A 20,208-nucleotide genomic window follows, 5' to 3' on the forward strand; every position below is an offset into this window, starting at 1 on the left:
GGTTTTTTAAAGAATCATTCTTGTTCTCTAAACCAACTTCGTAGAAATAGAGAGGAAGTTAAACTTTATACAGTATTTGAATCTTTAAAGGTATGAGCATCCTAAACAGTAACTCACTTCTAATAAAGATCTTGCCATCCCTAACTGTACTAAGGTAGCTGTTTAATAAAAACATATTTATGCAGATTCCATAGAGCAACTAAAACTGGACCCACAGATGTGGTGAGTAGCACAAAATGTGTATGGCAGTTGGCATTTATTTGCAGCGGCATATAAAATTGTTAATAATCCTGTCAAATCTGTTCATGAATAATTTATTAATCCGATTGCTGGAGTGCAGTGCATACAGGAACTCTATGTATGCGTGCATGTGTACACACCCCCCATGCAGGAAGGACACTACTGCCGTATTCCAGAAATGACAAAAAAAAAAAAAAGTAAAAATAAGCAAGAATCACATAATTAGATGTCTTACAGTCTCATAAAAGGGCAGTGCTGCGAGGTTAAGCTGGTGAGCTAAAAAACAAACAAAACAAACAAAAAACCACAAAAGCAAAATCCAGTTGCCTGAGATCGGAGCTCCCCGCAGGATTCGCGCAGAGCGAGGAGCGGGAAGGACGCCGTTTGCGGGAGGCGGGGGCCGGGATCCCGACACCGTCCGCAGTCTCCCCGGGGTCTCTCAGGGAACCGAGCTGGTGGCCGTCCGAGGTAACCGCCGAACCAAGGAGAAAGCGCCGAGCGCGTCCACAAAGCGCCCGAGGCCGCCCTTCTCGCCAAGGCTCGGCAGCTCCCGCGGCCTGCGCTGGACAAGCAAGAGCTGGACGGAAACGGTGGGAGGCCGTAGGCGGTGGCTGGGGGCGCGGGACCCGCGCGCGGGCGCGGAGGCGGGCGGGGAGGCCCCGCAGCCCGCGCCGCCGCCAGCCGTCCCGAGCCGCGTGCGCGCGCGGCCGCATCAGCTGAGCGCGCGGCGCGTGTCACGTGGTGTGCGTGTCGAAGGTCACGGCGCGCTCACAATGGAGCTCTCGGAGTCTGTGCAGAAAGGCTTCCAGATGCTGGCGGATCCCGGCTCCTTCGACTCCAACGCCTTCACGCTTCTCCTCCGGGCGGCATTCCAGAGTCTGCTGGACGCCCAGGCGGACGAGGCCGTGTTAGGTAAGCCGCTCGGCTCGGCTCGGAGCTGGATCCGCCGGGGTGGAGGGGCGCTCGGAGAAGAGGAGCCGGCGGAGCGAGAAGGGGAAAGCCCCGGGAAGAGGAAGTCTCCGGGCTTTGCCCTTCGCTCCGGACGGAGTGTTGGGGACGTGGCTCTGCCAGGACTCGGAGCAGACTCTGAGCATTGTTTTGGCCCCACTTGGCACCTGCATAGAGCCAACTCCACGTTCCTGGCCCGGTTTCCCTCCCAGTCTCTTTGTTCTTTTGTAAAGCCGGTGTTCAAGTCTTGTTTGTGGCCTAAACATCTAAGGTGTTTAGCCTTGTCTGAGGCTGCGGCTGTTTTGACAGTTGGACTTCATCTGGGGAGCTCCCTGCAATTCAGGCTTCCAGGGCAAGGCTAGCAAAGGTTTAAAAGGGTCTGTTTCCGAAGTAATTACTAGGTCAGATAGTGTTGACATTTGCCAACTTAGAGCATACCTCAAGTTGCTGTGATCACTCCAGCGCTCTAGTTCAGCATGTTTTACACAGGTTCTACGCCTAGAACCTTAAACTATGATGCACAATACTTTGTTCCGCCCCAGTTACCAGGATGCGAGTGTCTTTTAAGCGATCCGGTCAATGACTGCGGAGGTGCAGTGTCAGTATGGATTGAAGACATATTTTAAGACAGATCGCTTTTAGATGATTTTCTTAAATATAAATATCCCAACAATTCAAATTTTTGTTTTTTTTCTGTAGTTTCATGAACTAAACACTTGTACAAAAAGTATGAAAGTGGAAGTTCTTAAACGAAAATAGTAACCACCACCTGGGTTAATCTCAAAAAAAAAAATGACTGTCAAACCCTGAAAGTACTAATATAATTTTGAAATTTGTATCTTATATTCTGAACTCATGCCCTACCTTCTACCCCCTTGATGTATTTGTTCATGGAGCCAGTTACCCTAAACTCATCATTTTTAGGATGGAAGTTTATTCTAAAATTGACACAATGTAAAATATTTATCTTGTTTTTCCTTTGAATTTACTCCAGTGTTAGAATGACCATTGCATTGTTATATTTTCTTTGGGGGCTATAATATTTTTAATAGTAAAAATATTAAGGCAAAATAAGTTAATTGAAGCTAGTAATAGAGTTCTTGTTGTGTTCTTTTTATTGTTTTTCACTTGATCTTGTTGCTCATCTCATTTACTTATAATTGACTGTCCTTATAGTTGATTTTTTTTAATCTTGTTAAAGGGTTTTTAACCCCAAATTAAAATATCCTCTTTAGGAACATGACTGTAAAGAATTTATTATCATAGGCATCACTGGAAGTTAATTTATTTTAGATCATCCAGACTTGAAACATATCGACCCAGTGGTTTTAAAACATTGTCATGCAGCAGCTGCAACTTACATACTAGAGGCAGGAAAGCACCGAGCTGACAAGTCAACTCTAAGGTACAGGATTTATTTAAATATCCATTTATTTTCAAATACTAACTTAATGATTTCAATTTCAGTTTTAAAAATGGAGACAGAACTTTGGCTTTTTTTTTTCTTTCTTCTAGCACTTATCTAGAAGACTGTAAATTTGACAGAGAGCGAATAGAACTGTTTTGCACGGAATATCAGGTTACTTACTTTAAAATTTTTAATTAACAGTACTATTTTTCTTTTACTTTGTTTGTAAAGATTTTTTTTTTCTTTCTTTCTTGCTTTCTTTTTCCTCTCCAGAATAATAAGAATTCCCTAGAAATCCTACTGGGAAGGTAGGTACTGTATAAGGTGTCAAGCTGAGGCACTTTTCACTTGCAGGTATGAATGGAGAGTGTTGGTGTGAAACAAGATCTTCGGGATCTTGACCCAAAGAAAAGGAGCCAAAGGGCATGTCAAACAATTGAAGTTAAGCTAATGTTTTTAAAGATCGTTTATTGAGATGATTTTGAAACGCTCCTGTACCATTCAGAATTTAAAAATAAAGTTTAACAATGGTTTAAATTCAGAATGGATTAAAATGGAGTTGGGGGTGGAAAGTAGAGCCATTCTTAGTAAATATAAATAACTGAAAAGTTCTTCTGAGGAGACTATGTACAAAGTTATCATTGCATCTTTCAGTATAGGCAGATCTCTCCCTCATGTAACGGATGTTTCTTGGCGCTTGGAATATCAGATAAAGGTAAAGTTTAAGAAACTTCTCTAGGGGGGGATTTAGGGAACTTCTTAAAACCTAGAGTTAAAAGCTGTTACGTGTTTGTTGTGTTATTTTAGACCAATCAACTTCATAGGATGTACAGACCTGCATATTTGGTGACCTTAAGTGTACAGGTATTTATAGATAAGTCTTATCCAATAATGAAATTTATAATTTCATTGATTTAAATAAACAGCGTTTTTTGTTGCGTGTTTTTTTTCCTGCCCTAGAACACTGATTCCCCATCCTATCCAGAGATTAGTTTTAGTTGCAGCATGGAACAATTACAGGTACAGTATTAGGATCTATAAATATACCTGTCTTTTTATAAATGTTTACTTGAGAGTTATACTCTTGGGAAGTTCAAAAGAAAATTAATCTAACCATTTGTCAGCAGATAATGAAGACTGGTTAAGGATTTAATGGGAAAGGGGCATCAAAAGTAGTATTTTAAGATAGGCTTCACTTGAAATTAAGATGTTATTAATAGAGAATTGGTCTGTATTTGCTGTTCTTGCTGATTGAAATAAACTTCTGTAGTGTTTAGTGTAAATTTCTTCTATTCATGATGAGTTTGATCCAATAAGATAAAGCAAAATTAAGAGCATGGCTTTGAAAATGTCTTTGCTTTCAGAAATTGAATTAAACTGTCAAAATTGGATTTTGAAACTGTTTTTTAATGACTTTATAAAGGGGGAAGTATACATAACATTCTAAAACTGTTTATATTGCCCATTTAAGACTGGGGAAATTCAAAACTACATTTATTAGTGGATATGACAACGAATTTATTTCATAGTTTTTAAAAAATGAAGCTCATTACTGGAAATTTAAGTGAAATTGAATTTTTCAAAGGCATCTTCTGCAGAGTCGTTTTAATGTAACTATGAATCAAACTTTCAACTTTCAGAAAATGTGTATACAGCATAACCTTTGTTAGATAACTTGAGAAAATTCAGATGTATCTGGGCGGTTAAGGATCCGGTTAGAAATCATGTTTCAGTGTGAGGGCAAATAACCGATTTGAACATGAGGTATTTCCGAGGAAACGCTTCTTTTGCCCGATAGTAGTTTGTCAAAGGTTAAAATCTTGTTGAATTTTAAACTTGTTTGGAAGGTGTGTCCTGATTTCTTTTCTTGCATCTTTCTTGAGCTTGGATACTTCTTTCCATGTTTTATCCTAAAAACGTGGTATTGTATACACGTCTTTTAGGACTTGGTGGGGAAACTTAAAGATGCTTCGAAAAGCCTGGAAAGAGCAACTCAGTTGTAACTTGGGGAAGTTAACGATCCGCCCGAGTGCAGAGGAAAACCAGAAACGCCTTGCCTTCTGCTGAACCACCGTTTGTGCGAGCTGGATGTCCTTTTCAGTAGAAAAGAATTTTCCTTTTGAATTTATACCATTCATCAATTTTGACACTTTAAAAACGTGTGAAAGGGTTAAGAGGGAAAGATACTGCCCAAGTATTTGAATCGTTTAGTAGTAACTGTCCATTTATCCTATTTTGATCTTTTTCAAGTCTTCTGAAAGGAAGTAGACAGTATTACACCCTGAATAAATAAGGTGTTGTTTTCCACAAAGAGTGATGATATTTTGTTTGGATCTGAGTTCGTGTGTTAATTATTACTTTGTGTGAAGCTAGATAGGAGTAGTGTGAACTTTTAACGATAGCCTTTTCTCAGGATTAAAGTTAAACACGGAGGAAACGATGCGATCTCCTGGGTCTGTCGCAGACCCCTGCTTCGGGGCTCCGGGGGCGGGCGCGGGCGGCTGCCCGGCCCGTTACCTGCGCCCGAGGGCTCGCCCACAGCCCGACCCTCGGCCGCCCAGTCCCGGCCCGGCGCGGAGCCCCTGCCCGGAGCTAGCCGTCGCCCGCGCGCGCCCCGCCTCGGCCGCCCGCGGGCGGGGAAGAGGCCGGCGCGGCCGCGGGCTGGCGGGCAGGGGCGGGCGCTGTTGTTTCCGCGAGCCCAACTTGGGCGCAGGTTCCGCGCCGCGGCGCCGGAGCCTGGGCCGCAGCCCGCGGGGCCGGCCGGGGGGCGGCGGCCGGGGGACGTATGCGCCCCGGGAGGAGGCGGGCGGCCGGGAGAAAGAAAGAACGTGGGGCGGGGTGGGCTGCGCGGCGTGCGGGGCCGGAGCGGCGGCCGCGCGGAGCAGGGCGGCGCGTGTGGCGCTGTGGAGAAATGTCTCCGCCGCCGCGGCGCGGAGCGAGGGAGGGGGCCGGGCGCGCGGCGCGGAGGGGAGGGGGCGGCCACGGGCCTGACTACACCGACACTAATTCCCAGGCCGCCCTTAAGGAATGAGGGGAGCACGTGACCCGCTGGGGGGGCGGCGGGGGGAGGGGGCGGGCGGACTCCGAGCCATTTTGGAGCCGGTGTCAGTTTCCACTCTGCCTTCAGCGGTGCATTTTTTTCCACCCTCCCCTCCCCCTCCTCCCCTCCCCCCGCTCGCACGCACACACACGGCGCCCCCCGCCCGCCCGCCTCCCCCACAGCAACTATGAAATAATCCTAGTATGAGAGGCAGAGATCGGGGCGAGACAATGGGGATGTGGGCGCGGGAGCCCCGTTCCGGCTTAGCAGCACCTCCCAGCCCCGCAGAATAAAACCGATCGCGCCCCCTCCGCGCGCGCCCTCCCCCGAGTGCGGAGCGGGAGGAGGCGGCGGCGGCCGAGGAGGAGGAGGAGGCGGCCCCGGAGGAGGAGGCGTTGGAGGTCGAGGCGGAGGCGGAGGAGGAGGAGGCCGAGGCGCCGGAGGAGGCCGAGGCGCCGGAGCAGGAGGAGGCCGGCCGGAGGCGGCATGAGACGAGCGTGGCGGCCGCGGCTGCTCGGGGCCGCGCTGGTTGCCCATTGACAGCGGCGTCTGCAGCTCGCTTCAAGATGGCCGCTTGGCTCGCATTCATTTTCTGCTGAACGACTTTTAACTTTCATTGTCTTTTCCGCCCGCTTCGATCGCCTCGCGCCGGCTGCTCTTTCCGGGTACGTAGGAGGCGAGGCGCCCCCGGGACGGGGCTGGGGGCCGGCGGGGGCCGCGCGGGGCTCGGGGCGACCGCGGGTGGAAGGGGAGCCCCCCCCGCGCCCCGGCCGCGCCGCCGGGAGGGCGCTGACAGCGTGGGCGCCCGGCCCCGCGCCCCGCGCCGCCCGCCCCGCGCCCGCCGGCCCCGCGCGCCGCCCTCCCCGCGCCCGCGAGCGCGCGCCCGCCGCCGCCCGCCGACTCCCGCGGCGCCGGGACCGACCCGCAGCCCGCGCCGCGCCGCCGCCGCCAGCAGGGCTCGGCGCCGCTCCAGCCGCCGCCGCCCGCTCAGCCCCGGCGCGCCGCGCACGGCCCCACGTTTTACTTCCCCGCTCCCCCGGGCGCCCCTCCGCACCCTCGCGACGCACATGGCCCCCGAGAGGAGCACTGGTATTTCCAGCCTCGGCGGCTCTCCCGGCCGCAGCGCCCTTTGTTGAGAGGTAGTTTTGGATGAAACGGGGACGGGTTCCTGAAATCGGGAGCTGCTTGGGTCAAGTGGCTTCCCTCCTCTCCCGAAGAAAGGGCTCTGGAGGGGCTCCAGCAGCCAGAGAACGCCCCCATTTTATAGGGACGGGTTGCGTGGGGGGCGGCCATCCCGCCAAGGTGGGTGTTAGGCTGGAGAGAGCCCCGACGGAAATGTTATTAACTTAAGTTGGGGGGACACTTGTCTGAGATTGGATGGCTGGTAAGATGGCGGTTCCCAGTTGTTTCCAAGGTCTCCTGCATTTGTGTTTAAAATGCTAAAGTTTTCAAGGTGGTGTGTGTTGGGAGTCTTGGATAAGTGCTCTGAACATCACTTGGGAGGTGCTCCCTGGGAAGTGGGCATTTCAAATTTGGAGCTTTTTGTGGAGTGAAGATGGTGACTGGACGTTAGCTTTGCAGGAGGCTTGCTTTCTCACTACTACTTTTTCTCCTTTTTCTTTTTTCCCCTTTGGGAGACTGCAACTTTTCTCTCGACTTCTACTAAGGGATGCACTCAGCATCATGACTCCAGTCCACTATCTTTTACAGGTTTTGCTAAATGTCAGCATAGGTCATTTGGCAAAGGGATGCTTTAGAAAAGAGCACTAAAAAGTTGATTGCATATGTTTACGCAGTCACTTGGGCTTGACAGTGATATGGCATGATCTTTTTCCCAGAGATTTACAGTTAATAATTGGAAGTAAACAAGTAGAGAGACTTTGATCATTACCACTTGCAATAAAAGGATTTAGTGGGCTTAGTGGTCACGGTTCAATATATGAAAGAGAAGCATGTATTAACCCCTTCCCTTAATGTGGGCAAAATTCCGAGCATATTTATCCAAATGCAAGTGTAGGTTGGTGGTGTGTACAACGTTATGAGTAGTTCAACCTATATTTTATAGGAACCTTAACTCCCATGTTCTGGAAACACATTATAAGCTACACTAAACAGTTGATATTTAAGGATGCAAATTATTGACAGTATATAACAAGTTATGAGACTCTATATGTTAACATTTGAGTTTTAAGTAGACCGATCAGAAATCCCTGGGATTGATTTTATAAACAAAATTATAATTTTTTAGATTTGAGTTAATTCCATACATCTACCCCAAAGTGTAGTCAGAAGTGTTTGAAATAACCTACTTGTGTGAGTCTTATGCCTAGTAAATATCTTTAAAGCCATATACAAGTCACTTTGTATGCATGTATACACATAAAGCTTTTGTAAGAAAATTAAGCATTTAATTGTACATGATAAATCCATTAATACTCTATCACTAACTTCTTGGATGTATGTTAAGTGTGCAGATAGGCTTTCTCCCCAGGAGTCAACCCCAACTTTACCCATGCTTATGTTGGGCTGTGAACCCCAACTGGGGCTATGGAGTTCATTTGCATTTCTTAGATTGCAGTAGGCAAGCTGATGGTTAACATAAGAACTTGCTTCTGTTTTCCTTCATTTTGACATTCCTGGTGTTAGGCCTCCACCTAAAAACTGACAGCCCCAACTGAGTGTGTTACAATGGCAAGTTTTAACGGTTGAGTATTTTTACCATGATATGTTTGGTGCATTTTTGTTTGCTTAACTGGCAGTTTCTGGGTTGGAACCTGGAAGGTTTTCACTTCTGAGGTGGAAGAGATTGTTTCTCAAATCTTATCAAGCACGTCAAACACTTTGGAAGTCTTCATTAGGTTGCCACTACTTTCAAAGGGCATAAAAACATAACTGATTTTTATATAAGTAACAGTGGTATTTATTAGCATTATAAATGGTCACAGGATTGTGGCCAAATTCTTCTGAACTGAGGTAGAGGAATTGTGTGAATTAAGACTTAAGATGAATTTGAAAGACTTTTGGTCAAGTACATGTAACTTAAATGCTCAAAGCCAACCGGTAGATAACCCTCCACTGAGGTTTGATTGTTCTCCTTGTTAATACTTGTCTTTGTGTGGTGTTGGTTTTCTGCAAGCTAGAGGAGAAATAAAGGCAGCTATTTTTATTGGAGCCCCTTCATGAACTTCGTGATCGGTGGTTTTTTAGTGCAGTATGCTTTCACAGGCAAACAGAATTATCAGCTTGCTATCTTTCTAGGAAAGATCCTGTGGTTTCACAAGGAGAATTTTCTTTAAGCACCAAGAAGTCTGTTCTTTAATTTACCAAGTATTTGATTTAAATATTGCTACTCTTTAGGGTCATTGCTCTACCTACAACTCCTCCGTGCCCCGCTTAGATTTATGTTAATATGTTGACAATATTCTCCAAAACAAGTAATCCAGAGATAACTGAGGAGTCAGTCACACAAGAAGTTTTCTGGTAGAGGTCGCCAGTTGCCACTGTGGTCACTTTCATAAGAGAGGCTTTGTTTTGTTTTTTACCATTTTCTAGAGGTTAGCTCTTAATTTCAGCCATTGAGCTGTGTTGATTGGTGTTTCCCTTTACTGCATTGATACACCTTAGGAATTAAAACCGCAGGTACATCTTACTGCAAGTTTCAAAAGGTCCTGGATTTCCATTCAAGGAAGATTTGAGAATGTACTTCAGTGAGGTCTGGAAGCTTAGTCTTATATCAGGTTCTGAAATGAATGAAGGAGGGGGGTTGAAGTTTATTTTTCAAGAATACTACACGAAGTAATTGACTTCCCTGACTGTCGGCTGGTGTATTGTTGCTGACAGTTCCCCATTGTGACTTTCCTGTAATAGAGATATCTGTTGGGAATATCATTTCATCGTATGGGGGGTTTTACATTTGTTTTTCTCTCCTGTCGCTGCTCTGGGTTGACAAGCTGTTGATGTAGCGTTGGAAATGGGCTGGTCACATGGTTCTGTACATTGTACCGATTAAAGTACTTTTTCTTGCCCCCAGCATAGTTTGTCCAAATGAAACACTGGGCTTTGCCCTCTCCTCCTCTTGTAAAACAGATTTCAGTTTTCAGCCTTTCCAAAACTTTGTATCGCTCATTTAATCTACAGGAGAGCGTCACATTAGAGAAGGAAGTTTTAAAGAGGTTCGGTTCAATAAACATCTCTGCAATTTGAGCCCTGACGGTTTCGGGCTAAGTGCACAGTTGGCAATTCTCAAAAAATCCCTTCGTGAAATTTCTGACCGAGTGATTGCAGACAGGACAGACCGAGAGAGTCGAGATCTGAAACCAGCTCTGCGCACCAAGTCGACGTGGAAAGAGGCCCCCGGAGTGTCCGAAATGGCCGGGAGTGCGGTTTGCATTTTCCTTTCGCGGGCGCTGCCGCAGGCTCCGGGGTCCCCGCCGCCCAGGACTGGGTCCCCGATCCCCGCTCCCCAGCGCTGTGGCCTCGTGGGGCTGCCCCGCCCCCCCGGCGTCGCCGCACCCACCCCGCCCCCGCGCCGGCCCCGCCCCCGCGGCGCGCCGCCCCTCCCCCGCCCGCCCGCCGCCCCGCACGCCCGCCGAGGCTCGGGGCTCGGGCCGGGCTCTGCGCGGAGTTGCAGCGGTGGCCGGATGCCAAGTGTAAGTGTAAGTTGCTATGGAAACCCCGACCGAGGCGAGTTCCGAATCCGGAGCGAGACGGAGCCCCGGGCGCCGCCGGATCCGCCCCTCGCATCCCGGCCCCCGGGCGTCCGCCGCGCTCAGGCCCCGGCCCAGGCCGACTGGAGGTGCTCCTCCTGCGGCCCCAGCACCCGGCTCCGGAAATGCCAGGGATGCAGGGAGGGCAGAATTGTTTTCCCTGCGCGTCGCGTAAAAACGTGCCAGGTTCTGCTTGCTGGAACCGTCTAAAACAACCGGAACCCCGGATTTTCGCTTGCAGATTCTTGAGGAAGTTTTATAATAAATTCGGAGACCTGGAACAAGCCCTAGTGGTTGGTAAATATCCGCGGGGATTGTGTGGCGTCTGCAGCAGCCTTGGGGCTGCTGGGCTGGAGGACAAATGGAAGAAAGAGACCCTAATACGCTCAGCTCCCAGCCCCCACCCCAGACTTTCTTCTTCCTACAGGAATGATCTGAGAGACCAGAAGTAATGTTAGTTGGATCCTTTTGCATCAGTTTGGTAGAACTGATTCCGATCTGATGAGTAAATTCCTTCTGTAGAAATGTTAGGACAGCCCAGCTGTACAGTGTTAACTGAGTTTTATAAATTCAGTGTTTGAGGGTTTGTGATTACTAGATGATCTCCATTCTTGTTCTGTGAATTATGGCCATTATTTCTGTGTCTTGCAGGATTTTTTATCAAGCAGAAATGCATCGAACAACGAGAATCAAGATCACTGAGCTAAATCCCCACCTGATGTGTGTGCTTTGTGGAGGGTACTTCATTGATGCCACAACCATAATAGAATGTCTACATTCCTGTAAGTACCGAGCTTTAGCTCTCTTTTGTATCATGCGTATTTCACAGTTCGACCTGGAATTTGAAAACTATTAATGATCCTGCAATCTGTGGAAATGTTGGTACAAAGTGGTGAAGTCATTTTCTTCTCTTGCATCTAATGACTTTTTGTTAATATGTATTGATTGTATTACAAGCATGCAATATATGTGTTCTGAGGATATGAATTAGCTTATTTAGTTGGAAATGCCTTTCACCATCTTGTTTTCTACTAGTTCTGGGTTTCTAACACCAATGCTTTATCCACTCATTTCTAAACATAAAAAAACTTCACATGTTCTACTTCTAGTCTGTAAAACGTGTATTGTTCGTTACCTGGAGACCAGCAAGTATTGTCCTATTTGTGATGTCCAAGTTCACAAAACCAGACCACTACTGAATATAAGGTAGGAAACTGTTTAAATTCCTTGTTTGTAATTATTATTGGAGTTGTATAATTTACTGAAGGCAACCCTCTTTATTTCTTCACAGAAAATTTACTCTTGAATACATAACTAATATGTGTGTGCTTTGTGGAGGGTAGCCGTTTAATTTCTTGCCATATTAATGGTGACCAAGTTTAGACAAAGTTTAGTAGTATTCAAGTGATTTTAAGATTTTTTTTTCCTAACTGTCCTTTAAAAACTGAGTTAGTTCACCTTTTTTGCATTGCTTTATGGACTTCATGACAGGCAAGAATAAATATTTAAAAGGGCTTCCATTCCTCTTTATTCTCTATTCATATTAGCTAGTTTAGTAACTTGAAAGGCACACTTCTTTTCACTGAGCAAATGCGAAGAATTTATTAGTGAATATAAAATATTTTTCTACTGATTTAAAAAGTGCTATATACAGAGAACTTTTATTCTTGTAGTTTTTATCTTATCAATATAGTTATAGACAGCATCACAATCAAGTAAAATATTATAGCACAAAAAAGACTATAGAAACTTATGAACATTTTTAGTTCTTGCCATCTGAATTCATAGTTTTCTATTTTAATTATTTTTCAGGTCAGATAAAACTCTCCAAGATATTGTATACAAATTAGTTCCAGGGCTTTTCAAAAGTGAGTAACTTGCTTAGAAAATGAATTTAAAGAGATTATTCATTAGTTCTTTGTGTTATGCCAAATGTTTACATCTTTTTTCCCCATTCAGATGAAATGAAGAGAAGAAGGGATTTTTATGCAGCTCATCCTTCTGCTGATGGTAAACCTTTTAGGGGAGGGAAGACATTTTATTTGGGGGGAGAGCTTATCTAGGAATTAAAATGTATTAAAATTGACTACCACTGCCATCCTCTTATATATAAAATTTATTAGGCATCTGATTTTTAAAAATTACATTTCACTATATCGTTATAGCTGCCAATGGCTCTAATGAAGATAGAGGAGAGGTTGCAGATGAAGATAAGAGAATTATAACTGATGATGAGATAATAAGCTTATCCATTGAATTCTTTGACCAGAACAGGTAAAATCTTTAGGCAATCTATTTTATGCTAATGTTTTATTAGATTGTTTCACTAATAAATTTTCTCTTTCTTAGATTGGATCGGAAAGTAAACAAAGACAAAGAGAAATCTAAGGAGGAGGTATGTTTCATGTTACAAAAACATATAGAAGAAACATTGTTTGGATTCCAGATTTTATCAGGGATTGTGTTGACCTTTAGAATATTCAGCTGTTAAATAGAAGAAAATGGTCATGTTTAATGTTTAAGAAAGGTCTACATGTGATATTTAATAATTAGAATTTATATATGATTGTTAGTCTTACAAAATATTTTAAGTAGTTCACAGTTAATACTTTGGTATGCTTGAAGCTTATTATATTAGGAATCTGTTCATTTAGTATTTGTAATGATAGTAAACTCAGAGTGTAATTAGTTGAGAGGTTGGTCACCTCCAATTTTGTTTGATACTAGTATCTTTTATATTCAAGCAATCAAATTGAAACTTTCTTCATATCTTAAAGCAACTGAAAAAGTTACTTTTCTAAATGTACTTTTAGGTGAATGATAAAAGATACTTACGATGCCCAGCAGCAATGACTGTGATGCACTTAAGAAAGTTTCTCAGAAGTAAAATGGACATACCTAATACTTTCCAGGTATCTACTTTTATATTCTTCTTGCATTTTATATAGATTTTACAATTTTAATTACATTTTTCACTTTGGATTTTGAACCCAAAAAAGCAATAGAAAAAAATGTAAAGTTAGTGCTAAAGTTGAAATTTATCTTAAAACATTTGGTATACATTCTTTTTTATGCTATGAAAACAAATCCCTTAACACTCTCTAGAAATAATTTTTTCTCATTTGAAGTTTCAGGAGTCTTTCTTTGTTAAAATGTTTGGAGAATATGTTTTTTAAAGCACTTTTGGATTATACTTAAATGACAAAAAATGTAGATTTACCTTTGTTCTTTTATTACTTAATAAAAATATTTTTCACTAGATTGATGTCATGTATGAGGAGGAACCTTTAAAGGATTATTATACACTAATGGATATTGCCTACATTTATACCTGGAGAAGGGTAAGTAGCATATCTGTTGTTAGATTATGATGGTAAACTATATTTAAAGAATTAAGAGTAATTTTTTTCCTTTTAACTTTGTAGAATGGTCCACTTCCATTGAAATACAGAGTTCGACCTACTTGTAAAAGAATGAAGATCAGTCACCAGAGAGATGGACTGACAAATGCTGGAGAACTGGAAAGTGACTCTGGGAGTGACAAGGCCAACAGCCCAGCAGGAGGTATTCCCTCCACCTCTTCTTGTTTGCCTAGCCCCAGTACTCCAGTGCAGTCTCCTCATCCACAGTTTCCTCACATTTCCAGTACTATGAATGGAACCAGCAACAGCCCCAGCGGTAACCACCAATCTTCTTTTGCCAATAGACCTCGAAAATCATCAGTAAATGGGTCATCAGCAACTTCTTCTGGTTGATACCTGAGACTGTTAAGGAAAAAAATTTTAAACCCCTGATTTATATAGATATCTTCATGCCATTACAGCTTTATAGATGCTAATACATGTGACTATCGTCCAATTTGCTTTCTTTTGTAGTGACATTAAATTTGGCTATAAAAGATGGACTACATGTGATACTCCTATGGACGTTAATTGAAAAGAAAGATGGTTGTTATAAAGAATTGGTTTCTTGGAAAGCAGGCAAGACTTTCTCTGTGTTAGGAAAGATGGGAAATGGTTTCTGTAACCATTGTTTGGATTTGGAAGTACTCTGCAGTGGACATAAGCATTGGGCCATAGTTTGTTAATCTCAACTAACGCCTACATTACATTCTCCTTGATTGTTCTTGTTATTACGCTGTTTTGTGAACCTGTAGAAAACAAGTGCTTTTTATCTTGAAATTCAACCAACGGAAAGAATATGCATAGAATAATGCATTCTATGTAGCCATGTCACTGTGAATAACGATTTCTTGCATATTTAGCCATTTTGATTCCTGTTTGATTTATACTTCTCTGTTGCTACGCAAAACCGATCAAAGAAAAGTGAACTTCAGTTTTACAATCTGTATGCCTGAAAGCGGGTACTACCGTTTATTTTACTGACTTGTTTAAATGATTCGCTTTTGTAAGAATCAGATGGCATTATGCTTGTTGTACAATGCCATATTGGTATATGACATAACAGGAAACAGTATTGTATGATATATTTATAAATGCTATAAAGAAATATTGTGTTTCATGCATTCAGAAATGATTGTTAAAATTCTCCCAACTGGTTCGACCTTTGCAGATACCCATAACCTATGTTGAGCCTTGCTTACCAGCAAAGAATATTTTTAATGTGGATATCTAATTCTAAAGTCTGTTCCATTAGAAGCAATTGGCACATCTTTCTATACTTTATATACTTTTCTCCAATAATACATGTTTACTTTAAAAATTGTTGCAGTGAAGAAAAACCTTTAACTGAGAAATATGGAAACCGTGTTAATTTTCCATTGGCTATGATGGAATTAATATTGTATTTTAAAAATGCATATTGATCACTGTAATTCTAAAACAATTTTTTAAATAAACCAGCAGGTTGCTAAAAGAAGGCATTTTATCTAAAGTTATTTTAATAGGTGGTATAGCAGTAATTTTAAATTTAAGAGTTGCTTTTACAGTTAACAATGGAATATGCCTTCTCTGCTATGGCTGGAAATAGAAGCTATTTATTATGAGCTTCTACAGGTATTTTTAAATAGAGCAAGCATGTTGAATTTAAAATATGAATAACCCCACCCAACAATTTTCAGTTTGTTTTTTGCTTTGGTCGAACTTGGTGTGTGTTCATCACCCATCAGTTATTTGTGAGGGTGTTTATTCTATATGAATATTGTTTCATGTTTGTATGGGAAAATTGTAGCTAAACATTTCATTGTCCCCAGTCTGCAAAAGAAGCACAATTCTATTGCTTTGTCTTGCTTATAGTCATTAAATCATTACTTTTACATATATTGCTGTTACTTCTGCTTTCTTTAAAGATATAGTAAAGGATGTTTTATGAAGTCACAAGATACATATATTTTTATTTTGACCTAAATTTGTACAGTCCCATTGTAAGTGTTGTTTCTAATTATAGATGTAAAATGAAATTTCATTTGTAATTGGAAAAAATCCAATAAAAAGGATATTCATTTAGAAAATAGCTAAGATCTTTAATAAAAATTTGATATGAAAAGCACAATGTGCAGAAGTTATGGAAAACCTATAGAGGATTACAACAGGTAAACGTTAAAGAGAATACATTGCTCACTTATAGTGATGTGGCTAAGAAGTACGTGCTTTGTTGTAAAATTGCTTGAAAGCCCATTGAAAGATGTATCTGTTTATTTACAGTCTTTGAAGTAAAAGTTACCAATGTTTGCCAATTTTGGTGAATTTAACTCATTTTCTAGGCTTAAGTTTTTCATGATGTTTAAGACAAAAGTTAATGGAACTGTCAAGTGATATTTTTACCTTGGATGATCATTTGTATGAAGAATGAAAAAATATTTTTAAAAGGCTAAAAACTTTAAATGCTAGTGGACTGTCATTTGACTTACATAAAACCAAGTTATCAACATGGAATTCAAACTTTACATCTCAATCTCTTTATGATGAATTTATTTTTGAAATTGCTTATTAATCAGATACTGCAGTTATGGCTTACTCAGCACTAACCATATGTGAAAATGTTTCCATTTATTTGAAAAATGATTTTTTTCCTCCTACTCAATTAGAAAATGGCATAAGCTTAAAAGCATATTTCAGCCAAAATTTTTTCTATTAATGAAAGATTATGTTTTGTATTCTTAAATAAGCAGCTATTACAGTTTGACAATTGAGATTAAAAACCTTTGCTAAATTACCATGTTAGAAATTTTCAACCTTATGAAAACCCATATCAAAAGCTGCTAACTTTGTAACTTTTAGTAGTCAAAGCAGGGTACAGGAAAAGTCAGCTTTAAGTTTGACTTTTGCTTCTGAAAATATTCTAGAACACAAAGTTAGTGCTAACAAAATATTTCAGAGAAAATGCCTAAATTGATTTTACAGATTTTTAGCTTAAATGCAAAGAGAAAAATGAGGCTGGTTGCTGTTCTGTAAATAGTGATCTATCTTGCTTTACACATGCATACCATTTTACAAGTACTTTTTGCTTTTAAAATTGCCGGCCGTTAATTGCACTGCATTGAAAAAACAACTGTCCTTCAGTTGTCTTAACCTTCCAACCATATTGCTATTTCCATATCCATACGTGATAATATTTGGACCTCTGGAGGGAAAATGCAACAGGCAGAGTAAGCTGGTAGGAACTGTCCTTCATCCTTTCCTCTTTTCCGAATATTTTGAAGGTGCAGTTAATTTGTGAAGTCTTGTTACACTCATTGTATGGGCCTATTAAGGTTTTGTTATGAAAACAATAGGAACTTAAATACCCATGTGAAATGCGCCTTGCATTGACCAACACGAAAGGAGGACGTTTGGTATTTTAAAATAGTTTATTTTATGGTATCTTTTGAGGGGATAGGATTTACTTTTAGAAACAATCTACACATGGAATCCAGTCTCTTAAAATCCTGGGGTGAAGCAATTGTTAATTTTTCCATTCCTCTTTGTATTTTAAAGTTTTGATAAATGTTTTAGATCTTTTTCTTCCTAATATACGAGGAATGATAGTTGGAAATTCTGATTTAGTTTAGTACTTAGTCGGAATGGAGGCCCCATAAGATTTTTAAAATACTTTGGCTGTTTTCCCCACACAGTCTTCATTGCATTTTATCCAAAACAAAAAGGTCTTGATCAAATTATATGAAAAACAACTAGACATCATTTTAGATCTGTGCTGCATCTAACAGTATACTAATTAAAACCTTTCAAAAACCATCTATGCCTCTAAGACACTAATTTGGTGCAAAGATCACTGAACCCAGCTCCAACTTAAAGCTCTTGAGATACATCATTTCACTTGAGGATGTTTCTTCATGTACAAAATGAACACTAACACAGGTGATAATTTCTAAGGTTGCTCTAAAAAAAATAGACTCCTCAAAAAAAAGCCCTTGAACTAAATTAGGACCACAGACTTCAAAGCGACGAGACGAGTTCTTTACAAGGAATAGAAGGAGATATCCATATATTCCAGCCTTGCAGAGAATCAGATTTGCAAATACCCACCGCGAAGACCTTGAGCCAGCCGATCTCCCTGCAAATCTCAAGATCGCCCAGTTTTGATTATGAAAGTCTTCGAAAATGTTTACACAGTTGAGTGTTTCCTGTTTCCGCAGTTAATTTTTTTTAACGTTTTTTTTCTTCTTTTGGTTCTTGAAACGGATTTCCTTTATTTGCACCAGTTTCTTTTTCTTAGTGTGCAATTTCTAGAGGTCTCACATGAAGAACTTCACTATCAACTCTGTCTTCATCAAGTCGACGACATCAAAAGTCATGTCATATTTATCACTGGAAAGGCTCCTCTGTAGGACTCTTGTGAGAAGAGTTCTGGAGAAGTTCAAGTGGAAAACTCATTCGGAAGTCGCTTTAGCCCTCCAAATAAATAGTAAGCGCTCAATAAAAACTTCCAACAAAGGAGTTAGAACTACTCTCGTTCTTCAGCCCCTAGCCTTTAAAAATGTCCCTTCTGAGACTATCCGAAGTCACTTTCATAAATAGCAGGTGTTGTTCCCTACATTTCAGTAAAATGCTACTTCTTGCTCTGATTGTCGGGTCATCATGGAATGCACACTTCACCGTGGACGTGATTTCAACGTTGGTGCGGATTTGGAGATGTCCAACTCTCTGTCCTCAATTAGCCAGAACTCAAGTTGAGACAAGAGACTTGGGAGGCTGCAGACCCAGGTGATACGGAAGCGCGTCGGAAAGTGGGATGCCAGGAATGGGATGGTGGCCGAGACCGACACCGAGGTTAGTGCAGGTGGAGAAGTAGGTCCAGGAGCCCAAGTCACAGGTCCGAAGTCCTCAAGAGCGGAAGATCTTCCAACTAAGCCGGAGAGCGGGGCGCACCGCACGGCGTGGAGCATAAAGCCCGGGCGAGGGTGATTAGGGTGGGAAACTCCACTGCTTTCCAAAAAACAGGTTTCTTAGGTTCTAGTGCCCGGTGGAAAGGGCACAGTACACCGGCCTGGGGGAAATCACCTGACTTCTCCTTTGGTAAAGGACCCCCTTACCAGCGCTGCCTCTCTGGTAAGGGGGTCCTTCACCAAAAGACATCTTAAAGAAGAAACAGCCTCTCTCCTTTTCCTTATTTTCTAATTAGCATCTTACAGAGGAATGGAAACAGCTACAGCCCAGTCCCCTGCTCGCAACTGCGCCACCCCACTTCGGCCCTGCTGGGCGCGCGAGCCAAGGCCGCGGGGCACCGGGAGGCCATTTTGCGCGTGCGCTGCTCGCCTCGCGCCGCCCTCGGCTCTGCGGACTCGGATCCCGCCAAATTTGAACGCGAGATTGTCAGGCCCTGAGGGGCTTGAGGGGCGGGGGAACGACGTCGCTCTCCAAAGTTGGACCCCGTGGCGAGCGGCGGCGACAGCCGGGTGCTCGCTGCCTCCCGAGGTGCTCCCTTTTCCCGCCGAAGCCCTCCACAGCGGCAGGCCGAGGCGCAGCGACGGGTCCCTGTACCCCGAGTTCAGCGCGGGCGGGAAAACGACCTGCACCCGGGGAGGCAGCGGCTTCGCGGGCAGAGCCCACGGGAGCGCGCCCTGCTAGGAGCCAGGCCCGATAGTCGCCTTTCTTTGTCCTCCTCCCTCTTCGAGTCCAATCAATGCCCTTTCTCCTTAATGAACGAGGTGTCCTTGGAGTTTGGGGTTTTGTTGGATGATTTTAAATAAAATTATTAAGTTATAAAGTGGCCACCCTGAAGGTTCCCGAAGGCGACTTCATGTCTGTGACTGGAAAGGCCTAGAGGAGAGGGTCCTCCCGCTGGGCTCGTTTAATAGAACGCGCTCGAATCCCCTGGGAAAGAGCCTTGACTGGGTGACAGGGCTGAGGAGGGGTGGCTGCGCGGCGGGAATCTCAAGATCTGGGCAAAGGCTCGCGTCTCGGGACGCGAAGTTGACGCCAAAATGGGTCCCCGGACAAGGCGACCCTGGGAGTGCCGGCGCCCCCGGCCGGGCAGAGGAGCGGGTGGGCCGAGGCTGGGACATCGCCTCCGAAAGCTGCCGGGACGCGGCGGCTTCCTGCAGAGCCCGCGCCTGCCGGATCCCCAGAACACAGAAGCTTCTCGGACATGGGAGCTCCCCGTGCGCCCTAAAACCAGGAGAGGAAGGGACGACTTGGGGAAAGGGCCTGGGGAAACAGCGGAGAAGTGAAAGCGGCCTAAAATGGGCGACGGCGGGCGAGTCCTCTTTATCAGTGCAGCAGGCTGCCGGAGCCGCCATTTGGTGGCGGATCTCGGTAGTTCAGTAGCACGTTGTGCTGAACGTCACAACTGGCTTGTCTACGTGGCATCGTCATTTCTTAACCGCGGTTTTACGAAATGCAAATTTCCCCCTGGCCTTCCTCCTCCGCGGCCGTCGACCCCCCTCGGCGCTCCGGGTGGACGGCTCC

General features: G+C 43.6%; 2 protein-coding genes across 6 annotated transcripts; both read left to right on the forward strand.

Annotated features, from left to right (window-relative positions):
- The first annotated feature begins 956 nt into the window (after nt 1–956).
- COMMD3 (COMM domain containing 3) lies at nt 957–4,907 on the forward strand. The gene is made up of 8 exons (XM_004049147.4): nt 957–1,152; nt 2,482–2,593; nt 2,704–2,767; nt 2,870–2,904; nt 3,251–3,311; nt 3,404–3,460; nt 3,557–3,616; nt 4,540–4,907. The coding sequence occupies exons 1-8, from the start codon at nt 1,014–1,016 to the stop codon at nt 4,597–4,599; spliced, it is 588 nt and encodes a 195-aa protein (XP_004049195.1). The 5' UTR covers nt 957–1,013; the 3' UTR covers nt 4,600–4,907.
- A 1,068-nt stretch (nt 4,908–5,975) lies between these two features.
- On the forward strand, nt 5,976–16,037 carry BMI1 (BMI1 proto-oncogene, polycomb ring finger). 5 transcript variants are annotated; one of them, XM_031015136.3, is made up of 10 exons: nt 5,976–6,301; nt 10,994–11,124; nt 11,452–11,548; nt 12,155–12,210; nt 12,302–12,352; nt 12,508–12,616; nt 12,692–12,737; nt 13,156–13,254; nt 13,603–13,683; nt 13,768–16,037. In XM_031015136.3, the coding sequence occupies exons 2-10, from the start codon at nt 11,013–11,015 to the stop codon at nt 14,095–14,097; spliced, it is 981 nt and encodes a 326-aa protein (XP_030870996.1). In that variant the 5' UTR covers nt 5,976–6,301; nt 10,994–11,012; the 3' UTR covers nt 14,098–16,037. The 5 variants fall into 5 exon arrangements, with proteins under 5 accessions (XP_030870996.1, XP_018890675.1, XP_018890674.1 ...); XM_019035130.4 differs by lacking the exon at nt 5,976–6,301 and adding an exon at nt 6,541–6,775; XM_019035129.4 differs by lacking the exon at nt 5,976–6,301 and adding an exon at nt 10,178–10,639.
- Nucleotides 16,038–20,208: the final 4,171 nt, after the last annotated feature.

Source organism: Gorilla gorilla, chromosome 8, assembly GCF_029281585.2.
Source record: "Gorilla gorilla gorilla isolate KB3781 chromosome 8, NHGRI_mGorGor1-v2.1_pri, whole genome shotgun sequence".
Lineage (NCBI taxonomy): Eukaryota > Metazoa > Chordata > Mammalia > Primates > Hominidae > Gorilla > Gorilla gorilla.